Genomic DNA, 13,926 nt, shown 5'->3' with positions numbered 1-13,926 from the left:
TTACAAAACAGCGTTTTAGGGTCTAGAATCAACCCCTCAACAATCCGCCATGAAGCAAAATATTTCCATATGCGTCTCTTGTGGCTTTTTCTTTCGACGAGCTGAGGTGCATGCAGACTGGATCAGGTTGGTGTGCCTGGACTTGTCGCCATCTTTCCCATTTGTTATGTGCAGCTAGAACTGAGCCTAGTAGTGACTTTCCTGCATCTCCCTTTGGCAGAGGCAAGCATGTGCCGGGATGAAACTGTCAAATGTTGTTTCGAGTCCATCAATGTTGCCAGTGATGTAGTAATAGTATGTTAATGTTCTTTTTCACGTTTTTGGTAGATTACTGTCATTTTGACGTAAGACCTTTTGCACAGATAAGTTTTGCTCATACAGTTAATGACATTCCTGCTGTGCGCAATGAGACCTGATTCACGAGAGGGCGTGACGAACACTCATTTAACTTGGCCTCCCTCAATAGATGTCAAATCTTAATATGTTACTTCCTAAGAGGGTGACTATCAAATCTCGTCATGTGTTGGTACTTTTAGTAGCTCCGATACCCGAAAAAACGGTACCTTCCCCTTTTGCCACGTTGGCACCGACGTATCGGTTCTGGTTACCACATCCTACAAGGCCAAAACGTCACAGTGTAGTAAGGCTAAAATGTCTTGGTACATATGACAATAAAATGTCAGAAAACATCATAGTATACTATGGCATAAATTGTCAAAAAAAATGTCAGTTATATAATATGGCAATACAAATGTAAAAATAAAAACATCATAGTATAGTAAGGCATAAAAATTGCAATAAAAAACATCATAGTATAGTAAGGCATGAAAATGCAAAAAACGTCAAAAAAAAAAAAAGTTCATAGTATAGTAAAAGAGTATGAAATGCCAAAAAACAGACATAGTATACTATGGCATAAAAATTTAAAAAAAAGGTCACATATAGTATGGCATGGAAAATGCCAAAAAAGGTCCATAGTATACTATGGCATAAAGTGCAAAAAAAAAACATAGTATATATGGGCATAAAAACGCGTAAAAACATCAACTAGTATAGAAGGCATAAAAAATGCCAAACAACATCATAGTATACTAATGGTATAAATTCCAAAAAAACATAGTAATACGTTATGGATGAAAGGTCATAAAAACATCATAAGTATAGTAAGGCATGAAAATGCCAAAAAACGTCAAAAAAAAAAAAAGTCATAGTATAGTAAGTATGAAAATGCCAAAAAAAAGACATAGTAAATACTATGGCATTAAAAATTTCAAAAAAAGGTCACAATATAGTATTGGCATGAAAATGCAAAAAAAGTCCATAGTATACTATGGCATAAAGTGTCAAAAAAAAAAACATATGTATAGTATGGCAATAAACGTCGTAAAAACATCATAGTATAGCAAGCATAAAAATGCCAACAACACATAGTATACTATGGTATAAAATGGTCCAAAAAAAAACATAGTATAGGTATGGCATGAACGTCATTAAAAACATCATAGTATAGTAAGCCATTTAAAAAGCCCCCAAAAATGTCATAGTATACTATGGCATATAAATGTAAAAAAAAAAAACAAAAAAGTCATAGTATAGTAAGGCATGAAAATGCAAAAAAAAACGTCATAGTTATACTATGGCCATAAAATGTCAAAAGAAAACATAGTAAAGTATGGCATAAAACGTCAATAAAAACATATAGTATAAAACGTCATAGTATAGTTATGGTATAAAATTCATAGTATAGTAAGGCATGAAAATGCAAAAACGTCAAACAAAAAAAGTCATAGTATAGTAAGGTATGAAAATGCCAAAAAAGACAATAGTATACTATGGCATAAAAATTTCAAAAAAAAAAGAGTCACAGTATAGTATGGCATAAAAATGTAAAAAAAAAAAAAAAAAAACATCATAGTGTAGTATGGCATAAAAATGCCAAAAAATGTCATAGTATACTATGGCATAAAATGTCAAAAAAAACATAAGTATATGTATTGGCATAAAACGTCATAAAACGTCATAGTATAGGTAAGGCATGAAAAATGTCAAAAAAACATCATAGATATGTAGCACATAAAAATGCCAAAAAACATCAATAGTATTACTATGGCATAAAAATTAAAAAAAAAAGGCTGGTATAGTAAGGCATAAAACGTCATAGTATAGCAAGGCATAAAAATGCCAAAAAAAACGTCATAGTATACTATGGCATAAAATGTCAACAAAAAAAAAACAATAGTATGGCATAAAACGTCATAAAAAATATCATAGTATAGCAAGGCATAAAAATTGCCAAACAACGTCATAGTATATTAAGCTATAAAAATGCAAAAAATGTCAAATTATAGTAAGGCATAAAAAGCCCAAAAACGTCATAGTATATTATGGCATTAAATGTAAAAAAAAAAAAAAAAAGTCATTAGTATAGTAAGGCATGAAAATGCCAAAAAAAACGTTCATAGTATACTATGGCAAAAATGTCAAAAAAAAAAATAGTATAGTATGGCCATAAAACGTCATAAAAACATCATAGTATAGCAAGCATAAAAATGCCAAACAACGTCATAGTATACTATGGCATAAAACGTCATAAAAACATCATTAGTATAGCAAGGCATAAAACGTCATAGTATAGTATGGCATAAAATTGCCAAAAAACGTCGATTTACTATGGCATAAAGTGTCAAAAAAAAAAACATAGTATAGTATGGCATTAAAACGTCATAAAAAGACATCATAGTTATAGCAAGGCATAAAAATGCCAAACAACATCATAGTATACTATGGTATAAAATGTCCAAAAAAACATAGTATAGTATGGCATGAAACGTCATAAAAACATCATAGTATAGTAAGCCATAAAAAGCCAAAAAATGTCATATCATATACTATGCCATAAAATGTTAAAAAAAAAAAAAAAAAAAAGTCATAGTTAACTAGTAATGCATGGAAAATGCAAAAAAAAAAACGTCATAGTATACTATGGCATAAAAATGTCAAAAAGAAAAAAATAGTAAAGTAGGGCATAAAACGTCATAAAAAACATCATTAGTATAAAACGTCATAGTATAAGTATGTATAAAAGTCATATATAGTAAGCCACATGAAAATGCCAAAAAAACGTCAAAAAAAAAAAAGGTCAGTAGTATTAAGTAAGCGTATGAAAATGCCAAAAAAGAATAGTTACTATGGCATAAAAAATTCAAAAAAAAAGGTCACAGTGTATGGCATAAAATGTAAAAAAAAAAAAAAGAAAAAACTCATAGTGTATAGCATGAAAAATGCCAAAAAATGTCATAGTATACTATGCATAAAATGTAAAAAGAAAAAAAAAAAAAAATCATTAGTGTAGTAAAGGCATGAAAAATGCCAAAAAAATGTCATAGTGATACATGGCATAAAAATGTAAAAGAAAAAAATCATAGTAAGTTGAAGGCATAAAAGCCCAAAAACGTCAAGGTAAGTATGGCATAAAATTCAAAAAAAAACATAGTATAGTATGTGCATAAAACGTCAATAAATAATCATAGTATAGCAAGCATAAAAAATGCCAAACAACGTCATTAGTATACTATGGCATAAAAATGTAAAAAAAAAAAAGGCATGTATAGTAAGGCATTAAAACGTCAATAGTATAGCAAGGCATAAAAATGCAAAAAACGTCATAGTATACTATGGCATAAAATGTCAAAAACAAAAAAAAAACATAGTATAGTATGGCATAAAACGTCATAAAAATTATCATAGTATAGCAAGGCATAAAAATGCCAAACAACGTCATAGTATACTATGGCATAAAAATTTAAAAAAAAAAGGCATGGTATAGTAAGGCATAAAACGTCATAGTATAGCAAGGCATAAAAATGCCAAAAAACGTCATAGTATACTATGACATAAAATGTCAACAAAAAAAAAAACATAGTATAGTATGGCATAAAACGTCATAAAAATATCATAGTATAGCAAGGCATAAAAATGCCAAACAACGTCATAGTATATTAAGCTATAAAAATGCCAAAAAATGTCAAATTATAGTAAGGCATAAAAAGCCAAAAAACGTCATAGTATATTATGGCATAAAATGTAAAAAAAAAAGTCATAGTATAGTAAGGCATGAAAATGCCAAAAAAACGTCATAGTATACTATGGCATAAAATGTCAGAAAAAAAAAATAGTATAGTATGGCATAAAACGTCATAAAAACATCATAGTATAGCAAGGCATAAAAATGCCAAACAACGTCATAGTATACTATGGCATAAAACGTCATAAAAACATCATAGTATAGCAAGGCATAAAACGTCATAGTATAGTATGGAAAAAAATTGACAAAAAACGTCATAGTATACTATGGCATAAAATGTAAGAAAAAAAACGTCATAGTATAGTAAGGTATAAAAATGCCAAAAAATGTCATAGAATACTATGGCATTAAATGCCAAAAAATGTAATAGTATAGTAAGGCATAAAAATACCAAAAAAACGTCATAGTATACTATGGTATAGAATTTCAGAAAAAGGTCATAGTATAGAAAGGCATAAAAATGTTATAGCATAGTATGGCATAAAATTAAAAAAAAAAAAGTCATAGTACAGTAAGGCATGAAAATGCCAAAAAAACATCAAAGTCCTATATGGCATAAAATGTAAAAAAAAAAAAAAAAAAAAAAAATTATAGTATTGCATTGCATAAAAATGCCAAAAAATGTCATATGGCATAAAACGTCACAGTATAGTAAGGTATAAAAATACCAAAAAAAACATCACAGTATAGTAAGGAATAAAAAGTCAGTGTATTGAGGCATTACTATTATATTACATCATGAGGTCTTCATGCATGTTTTTTAACAAACAATATTGTTCATGCAGCTGGCAAGTTATGTGTAGTTTTACTTATTGAATAGATGTAGTGAATAGTACTTACGCCTAGGTCTCCTACTGCGCTGAAGCTTTAGTGATGTCCCTCAACTGTAAGTTGCTTTGGTTTCAAGTTCTAAGTTTCTACCTAATGAGTTAATGTAATGTAGTGACTCACTTGTGCCCCTTAGCTATTGGTGCTAAACCAGTTTTTGGATAAGGCAACATACAAGAGTATTTGATGATGCATTGCTGCATTGATTTGTTCCATCCATAATAGTAAAGTTTGTTGTTTTCCTTGGTCTGTTTTGTTTCTTTGTGCCTGTTTTCTAACAAGTTTACTTTCTCTCTCCAACAACTGTCCTAGGTGTGTACGAGTACGTTCCCATGGAAACAGGAGATGGTATGAGATTGCAGATAAACGCTCAGAACTGTGTCCACTGTAAGACCTGTGATATCAAGGACCCGAGCCAAAACATCAACTGGGTTGTTCCTGAGGGTGGCGGCGGACCAGCCTACAATGGAATGTGAACTGCATGGTTTTTTTTAAAACCATTTTTGTCTTGAAAGATGACTGTAAAGTACAATGACATTCAGGATGACAGTACTTGCCAGCAGAGGGCAAATGTGCCTAAGTATTGAACTGAAATAACCATGTAGCTGTTTTTGAGGATATAAAAAAATAAAAACTCTGAAAAGGATATTGAAAAGAGAACTGCGTTGTCATAGAAATTCTTACAGTGATGTACTACTTTTAAATGTGGCACAGGGGTTATGGAAACCATTGAGATACAGGACCATAATGAAACGCAAGTTAAAGAAGTCAAAATCAGCAGTTTTGTAGTTTTGCATTATCACTAATATCCACATTATGGGCATTTTAAATGTAAAGTGGCTTTTTTTTTCTTTTCTTTTTTTTTTTTAAATAGGAGTACTTGACAAACTGTAATAGTTGCATCAAAATCTGCAATGGAACCACCAAACAAGCTCTTCTTAAATTAAGGTTTATTTTAGCATTATTGCAGGTACATTTTGATCCACATAGTACTGTACATAATATCATTGATAATATATCACAGTAATGAATAAAGAACACTTGACTGCTGTCCTTTCTGATTTATTGACCTCTGTAAAAAACATAAATAAAAACAAATGGATGTACTGTATGTTGCAAAGGGCACTGTATCAAAATGTCTTCTAGGACATGATACAACACACAGAACTTTGCTTTGCTGAACTGCTTCAAAACCACAGAACAATGCCAAGTGTAAACCTATTTTTTCAGAGCAGTGGAGTCAGCCACACATCAATCTAATGTTCAAACTATTCATTATAGTGAAGAGGCTTGTCAAAATGAAGACAGCTTAAAACGTACAATAGTTATTCCCTTGTAAGAATACAGACAGTGAAAAATGTGCCGGGTGGAAAACATGAAAGAACCTGTCAACTGAAAACACTGTACCTGGTTACAGACTTTATCTGTGTTAAGTGCAGCTTCCCCTGTAGAGATGACTTCAGATATTGATTAATGATATGAACAATTCATTGCATCATTAGGTGAAATTTTCAAGCAAACATCTTGGCATAGATTTTCTTCTCTTTCTCCTTCTCCTCCTGGATTTTAAACTGAACTCTCTTCATCTCGTTGCTGATAGCTGTCAAGAGAGAAATCGGATTCACTTAGTTTGTCAAACACCAAACTCAACAAGTGAATCAAAACTGGAAAAAAAATGGAAAAATATTTCCCCTTGAACGCTGAGGTTTCCAACATTGTTTTTCCGCCCCTGTGTGTCCACTTTGGCACATTTTGTCTGTCTTTCTGCACACTGTCAATTTCACTTTAAAGACAGCTTACTCCTGAAGGCACAGGGAAAGCATGAAGCGCACTGATAGCGTTTATCTCCTTGCCAGCAGCCAATAAACTGCAGCTTAAAATATCAAAAGAGCAGTGCTCTAGATTTTCAGAGCTTTATTTCACCCAGTGCACTTAAGCTTTTACATATTGGAAGGTGTAATACTCCTAAATTGTTCCCTAAAACAACCAGTGCAGGTATAATAAAAGCACACAATTAGACAAACCAATATCCAGAAGTATGATATGAGTTACTCCAAAGAAGCATGTAGATAAGACTAGGAAATGACAGCTAATGAATACCAGGTGTGTCAGCTGATTGCTGCTGATATTGAATAATTACACATGCTCTCATAATATGAATAACTTTGTCATCTTAGTTTTTCAACTAGTGTTTACAACTGCTAAAGTCCTAGTATTTACTTTGTCATTTTTGAAAGACACTTATGCTGAAATATTTGAATACATCAGGCATTAACCAATATCACTGAATAACCGTCTCACAAGTCACTCTCAACAAAGTAGTTTAATAAACTGGAACACAAACTTAAGTCTGTAAAATCCTTCTCTGTCCTCAAATTTCACCCACTAAAGCAGTGTTGTCTTTATAAACGTGCCTTGTGGAGTTTTTAATCTCTAGTAGCACTATGGAGCAGAGAGTGGGTCCCCATTTTCTTTATCTCATTTGTTCTAGACCTGGCATGAAATATCTACCTTTAAGATGATACTATTCATAAATAAATGTCTCATGTATTTGTCTTGTCTATAACCTAGATATATACCACATTCTTAATGTTATGGTCAAATTGTCTCCTTTCAAAATGTGAACTATGATTACACTTGAATCTCTATACTAAAGCCCAAGTAACTAATGTGTGAATATGCATGAAATGTAAAATTAACAAAATGTGTAACTGTGCTAGGAGGGGGAAAATACAGTAATTGCTACATTCTTGGCATGATAACAAATCACAGTAAGGCTCTGCAACAAAAGGCAGAACAAACACAAAATGCTGAAGATAAAATTCCTCACCTTTGTCTTCTGGAGCTTTCTCCTGAGCTTTCTTCAGATCAGTCTGTCGAATGAGAAGCACAGAAAACAATGTGTACGTCAAGCTGCCGTCAGATTCAATGCACCTGGATTCAGTCTCGTCTAAACAAGAAATGTAAGGGTGAACTAAATAAGAGGAGTTACTGCTTTCTGTCAGCACACAATGGTTGTTTGTTTTCCAATGATACTATTGAATCAAACATACATATGGTACAAACAAGAGTCCTGTGCTTCTAACGCTGTATGAATTGAGGACACTGTCCATCTATACAGACAATAACATATGTACATTTTGAACTGTGTCTAATACAAAAGGCTCTAAGTCTTTGAAATTATAATTTCTCAAAAGCCACTTAAGAGACGGAAGAGCTGTTATGGATGTTACCATGGCTTTGCTGTATTCCTTTAAGCCCTGCCAGGCCTGGGCCCTCCGGAAAAGCGCTTTAGTGTTCGCTTGGTCCAGCTCTAGAGCCTGTAAGACACAAATGAAATACATCACAGAACATAAAGTCCCTCTTCCTTGTATGTTAATTTTATTAATTTTGCAATATCATTTGAAGAATTTATTTCTGCTATTAGATTCCCTCAATCACTGATTAGGTAAGATGGGTCCAACCAAGGATTTATTTAAGTGCACTTGCACATAAATGAGATTTCTGGGAAGTTGACGTCATGTCTCAAGTGACAGCGATGACAAGACTCCAGGAAGTCACTGCTCAATTAGTGTTTTTTAAAAAGTTAAAAAGGTGCTGGTGGGAGAATTTTGTTACCTTTGGACAGAGTCAGGGAAGGGCTAGCTGTTCCCCCCTTTTCCTTTTCTTTATACTAAGCTACAGCTGCTGGCTAGCTTCATATTTAGTGGTATTGATCTTCTCATCTACTACTGGGAAGGCATTGATTCTTAGCATGGGGAGCCTGAGTGGCACATGAGCTTTAAACTAATGTGTGCGTTATGTTAATCATATGCTCTGGCCTATGTTACCTCACTGCAGCTGTCCAGGGCATCTTGCCACAGCTGCATCTTCAGCTTGCAAGCTGCTGTGTTGAGGAAGCAGCTGAGGGCTGTGGGTTCCAGTTTCAGCTGCACATCCTCCTCCAGCTGATCTCCACTCACCTCCAAGTACCTGCAGAAGTAAAAATCAGGCTCCTCGTTGGTGACAGCAATGACTGATGTCACTGGAAAAAATGTTGTTGAGCACTGTTAAATCTCAACAGGTGAAACTGCAGTGGGATGATGAAAGGAAGGTGCCTGAATCTACTACTGCCACCTTTTTTAAAAGGTAGCAAAGTATTTTAAAAGCACTGAAGGTCATCTGCAACATTTAATGGTTATACTGTATAGGACCGGCAGTTTGTTGTCATTCCCTATTCACAAACATTCTCGCTGAACAGCAATCTGTCACAATGTGATTTCTGCACCCTTCTCCTCCAGTTTCTTCCTTCTCTATGAACTTAATTTTCAAAAGGTGACCATATTTAAATGCGTCTTCTTCCTGAGAGACACACTTCATCTAATAAAACGAGCAGTGAAAACAAGTCTGGTTTCCCATTTCAGTTTTAAAAAGATAAGGCAAATCCCATGAAAAGAACAGTGATTTGAGCCACTAACAAGTCTTGTCTGTGCAGCCAGCTTCATATAACTTATTCCTCTGTACCACAGACCTCCATCGTTGTCTAAAAGAAATATTAAAAACACATAAATGAGCCACACTGTTGCACTGGGTGACATTCAATGAACATGGAAACTGTAGTTCATTTTGAGTCAATCCCACATATACCATCCTGCTGCCAGGAATACTCACTACTGTATTTTAATCCATAGCTGGAAACGGCCGCCAACAAATGCACTTATTACTATTTGAGTAACATTGAGTAAATTCTGCTTAACTCTTTTAGGGAATGATTATGCCTTTTTTTTTTTTCTTAAGAAATGAAACTATGCAAGTGTAACTCAGTCATGTCTTCAATAGGAGCAAACTGGTTTGGAGCTGAGAGCAACAAACAGGCTGGAGAAGATCGACAAATGTGTTGTTGGTTTTGGTCTTTTCATGGGATTTCTAATAATTAAGATATTCTTTTCTGGTAAATGTGTTCATTACTTGTTCATTTTTGATTTTGACTGAAAGTAAACCACACACAGTGCCAGTGTACATTACCTGAGGGCTTTGCTGTATTTGTTGACAGCAGCTTTCCAGTTTTGATTCTTAAAAAGGTTGTTTCCAATGTTCTTGACGTCCTCAGCGACAGACAGAACTTTATCGACCTGAAAGTGAAAGTACAACCGGAGACTTAAATTCCGTTCCCTTTACTTTGAAAACATGGCTGATGTCATGAAAAATAAAAAAACATTTCAGTCTTTTTGTTGTGGGGTTGGCTATGATTTTTATTGGTCATGACAACAGTGTGTTCAGGATGCAGCCTGAGTTCTGAGAACACAAACACATCGCTTCATCAACAGGGCAAGAAACTCAATCGTTCAGACAGTTTGTAAACAAAACATTTAGCCAGACGGTCTAAACCACTTAATTTCAAGATAAAATCGAAAGTGACTACACCGAAAATGTTTGTAGGGATCCATCATCTCTCATTTTGAGGCCAAGCCCTTGAGTTTATTTAGTAACCGTTTTCCTCTGCTTCCTGTGTTTGCTATGCCAAACATGTCCTGGATCTTGATATTGAAATTTATATTGATCCTCTCATCTGACAAACATTTCCACATTTCCCCAAATGCCAGCGTGGCCCTTTAACTCAGGCCTGCGGAACAGTCTGATGCTATCTGCCAAAGTTCACCTGTGTCCTTGAAGATCAAAGACCTCACTGATACTTACATCTTTAAAGTCGATGTCAGAGTCCTCAGGGAAGTCTGGATGGGTGTCCCCTGATCCATCGCTTGGTGCAACACCCCAACTGTCCCCGTCCTTATGCTCACCACAGTCTGCTACGATACATGGCTGTAAAGACAGATATGAGCAGAAAAAATGTAATTTAAAGAGCAGAAAGTTCTCAGAGCCATTTCATTACTCTTACATATAAATATGATTCAATCCAGTTGAATCAGAGATTTTTAATGTACTGTGCAAAGATGTTTTGGTCTGTATATGAAAAATATCAAATAAAGAAGACAACAACTGAAAACCATGGTGGTAAAACAAGTGCCGCTAGGCGACAGCTTTTTAAAACTATAACTGTATTACTTTGGAATTAAACTCTACACACGCTGGAAATAATTACCTTTACAGGGGCATCATCTTGAGTGTCAATCGACTCCAACATTTTTATGATCCCAATCCCTTTCAAGACTTGCCCAAAGACCACGTGCTTTCCATCTAAGTGTGGTGTGGGGACAGTAGTGATGAAAAATTGTGAGCCGTTGGTGTTTGGCCCAGCATTGGCCATGCTAAGTAGACCCACTTTGTCATGCTACATGGAGAAGAAAATACATCATTACACGATAGAAAACACAGTCGTATCATAAACACTTGGTGAAGAAAATTTCAACACAAGTCCAAAAGAAGAGGACAAAAACAAAAATTCTAGTATACTCTTAAGCAAAATTAGTCAACAAGAATTCCTGAAGGAATATGGCATTAAAAGCCATATTCCTTCAGGTATGACTTTTATTTTTTAAGTGATTAATTTAGAGAAAAATAACTGCTTAGAGTACAAACAGCGATGGGTTATATGATGATTGAAGAAACCCCAGAACCTCTTTAAAATCTCCTGTAGTGGAGTCGTACAATGGGGATTAAAGTGATAGTAGTTTTACCATGTAGTGGAAGTTTTCATCCTCAAACTTCTCCCCGTAGATGCTCTCTCCACCGGTGCCATTATGGTTGGAGAAGTCACCTCCTTGGATCATGAATTTCTTGATGACTGCCAAAAACAAATTTACAGCCAAATTATTTTTATAGATCAAACGGACTAAATGTCAGCAGTGCTTCAGGCTCCCTATACTCGTATAGGAAGTATATAACAACAAAAGCTAAAGAAAACAAAAGCTTAATTAGTCTATTTAAATCCACTTACTTTTTATTTTATATAATATACTTCCTCATGAGTCATGACAACTGAAACTATCCTTATCTGCCTTTTGGGGTCACAAATTTAATGAGGAAACCTTGACCTAAAATTAAAGAGTCACATCACCTAAACATTTTCTCACTCACCCCTTGTAAAATGTTGCCATGCATGTAGTTTTATCTGTTTTTTTTTTTTTTTTTTTTTTTTTTTTTTTTTTTAAAAAGGACTTCAGGATCCAAGAAGCTACACATTCTCCAAAAGGCTCAGTGCACTAGATGTCCTTTCAGCTACTTCTACACAGGTGTTAGTTCATGTGCGTGAACTAAAACTTCTAGGTGTCCCTCCAAACTCAAATGTCACATTATATGCAGATATGAAGGCTCTTTACTTCTGTGGAATGGGCATCCTTTGAAGTGCAGCGGTTTCCCGGTTGATTTTCCAGTGCCTTTCTCTCCAGTGCAGAGTGCCCGAAAGTTCTCAGCAGTCTTGGGAGTGATATCAGCAAACAGCTCCAAGATTATTCGGCCAGCTGTGGACAGAAAACCATTCAGTGTAATGTTACTGTACAAGTTTAGCCACAGACTCTGACTAACTAAATCACGTACATTATAGTCTACGTGGAAATAATCTGGATTAAGTTATCATAGACAGATGAGTTAACAATTAATGGAGAAACCAACATAAAGTGTCTTAGTAAGGTGTTGGTCCACCATGTGCTGCCAGAACATCTTTAATGCACCTTGGCATTGAGTATACTAGTCTCTGGAACTCTACTGGAGGGGTGAACACCTTTCTTCCAAAGGATATCCCCTGATTTGGTGTTTTGATGATGGTGGTAGAGAGAGCACTGTCCAACAAGCACCCATGGGTGTCCAGTTGAATCAGAATCAACTGGGCGTGTTCAGCATTTCTATACCTTCCTCAGAGCATGATTGGATATTGACTGCTTATTTGTACCATGCAGTGCACCTGTGTGGAAGCATCTGCATTTGTTATGTTTCTTCGCTCATATATTCAAGTTTTTCCTTTAATTTATACTCAACTTGCACCTTCACATAGAACAAATTATGATTACTACATTATTGATACCTTTCCTACATTACAGATTTGAACGTGTAGCAGGATAGTAAGGTATTCAAGAAGCATTACAAATAACCTAACAATGCCAAATATAATCTGCAGAACAGGCCTTCCCAAGATACAGTAAAATATTGTACCTTTTAGTAATATTTAAATGGCATAGCTACAGTAAGTTAAAAAATCAGTAATTAACCAAAGGAATCCACACATATTATAAGCACTTAGCAACTAGATTACAGTAGTATAGCAAAGTTAAAGTTAAAAATTGGCTACATTTACAGGTCTTACAAGACAAAACAACCACACGTGGTTCATGCACTCAAGAGACAAGCTCTCTAAATGGGCCTGCTCGTAATAAAATTTAGTAAGCTCTAACAAATACAAACATCTATATTTCACAAACTAACCCATTTCTAAATTGTAACTTTTCTGGGTATTGGTAAATTAATCCGTTTCTAGTTGTCACTGGAACGAGCCAGGATGGCGCTAAGCTAACAAGGCTAACGGTTAAACTGGCCACAGAGAACTGTTAGCCGACGTTAAATAGAAAATGTTCCGACCTTTTTCTCCGTCGATTTCTACATCGAAGAAGACACGGGGGTTCTCAGGGTTTGAAGGCTTGTCAGTTGGTGTAGGGTGAGACATTTTAAGGACAAGGCGATTTAAGACACTTGTTTCAGCTAGCCAAAACCCCGGCCGGTGCACTGGAGCGGGTTAAGCGAAGAAGAATGGACTCAATAACCTCCGGTCAGAAATCTTCACAATAAAACCCTGCAGATCAGAATGCGCATATGAATAATGGGGGAATGAATAAATAAATATTCATATAGTTTAGTTGACACAAAAAACAAGAAATAGTCAGAACACGTTTCACAAATTATGTCTTTTCCAGCGGGTAATCCCTGAGACTAGACATTTAAATCAAACTTCCGGTCATGATTTTCAAAATAAAATTTACATTGAGGAACGTCATCACAGGATAATTCAATTAAATTAGGGTGATTTTTCTTTTCACAACACACATTTACCAGTGTAAGTAGGAGTGAACACTGTCGACACAATTCTC

The 13,926-nt window shown here is 34.9% G+C and overlaps 2 protein-coding genes across 2 annotated transcripts in view; one reads left to right on the top strand and one right to left on the bottom strand.

Moving 5' to 3' along the window:
- etfdh (electron transfer flavoprotein dehydrogenase) overlaps window positions 1–5,962 on the top strand; it is a 27,065-nt gene extending 21,103 nt beyond the window's left edge. Inside the window, exon 13 of the mRNA XM_022759813.1 lies at window positions 5,225–5,962. Within this exon, the coding sequence (XP_022615534.1) occupies window positions 5,225–5,388 (164 nt within the window). The 3' untranslated portion in view covers window positions 5,389–5,962. The remainder of the gene's footprint in view (window positions 1–5,224) is intronic.
- On the bottom strand, window positions 5,848–13,603 carry ppid (peptidylprolyl isomerase D). The gene is made up of 10 exons (XM_022759814.1): window positions 13,421–13,603; window positions 12,169–12,309; window positions 11,527–11,633; window positions 10,992–11,180; window positions 10,589–10,711; window positions 9,917–10,023; window positions 8,743–8,884; window positions 8,146–8,232; window positions 7,743–7,785; window positions 5,848–6,512 (listed from the first exon to the last, which is right to left on the bottom strand). The coding sequence occupies exons 1-10, from the start codon at window positions 13,503–13,505 to the stop codon at window positions 6,424–6,426; spliced, it is 1,113 nt and encodes a 370-aa protein (XP_022615535.1). The 5' UTR covers window positions 13,506–13,603; the 3' UTR covers window positions 5,848–6,423.
- Between the last annotated feature and the right edge of the window lie 323 nt (window positions 13,604–13,926).

This window comes from Seriola dumerili, unplaced genomic scaffold, assembly GCF_002260705.1.
Source record: "Seriola dumerili isolate Sdu_G_001 unplaced genomic scaffold, Sdu_1.0 BDQW01000331.1, whole genome shotgun sequence".
Taxonomy (NCBI): domain Eukaryota; kingdom Metazoa; phylum Chordata; class Actinopteri; order Carangiformes; family Carangidae; genus Seriola; species Seriola dumerili.
The sequence above is the reverse complement of the archived record's forward strand: the minus strand, read 5'-3'. Positions and strand labels throughout refer to the sequence as shown.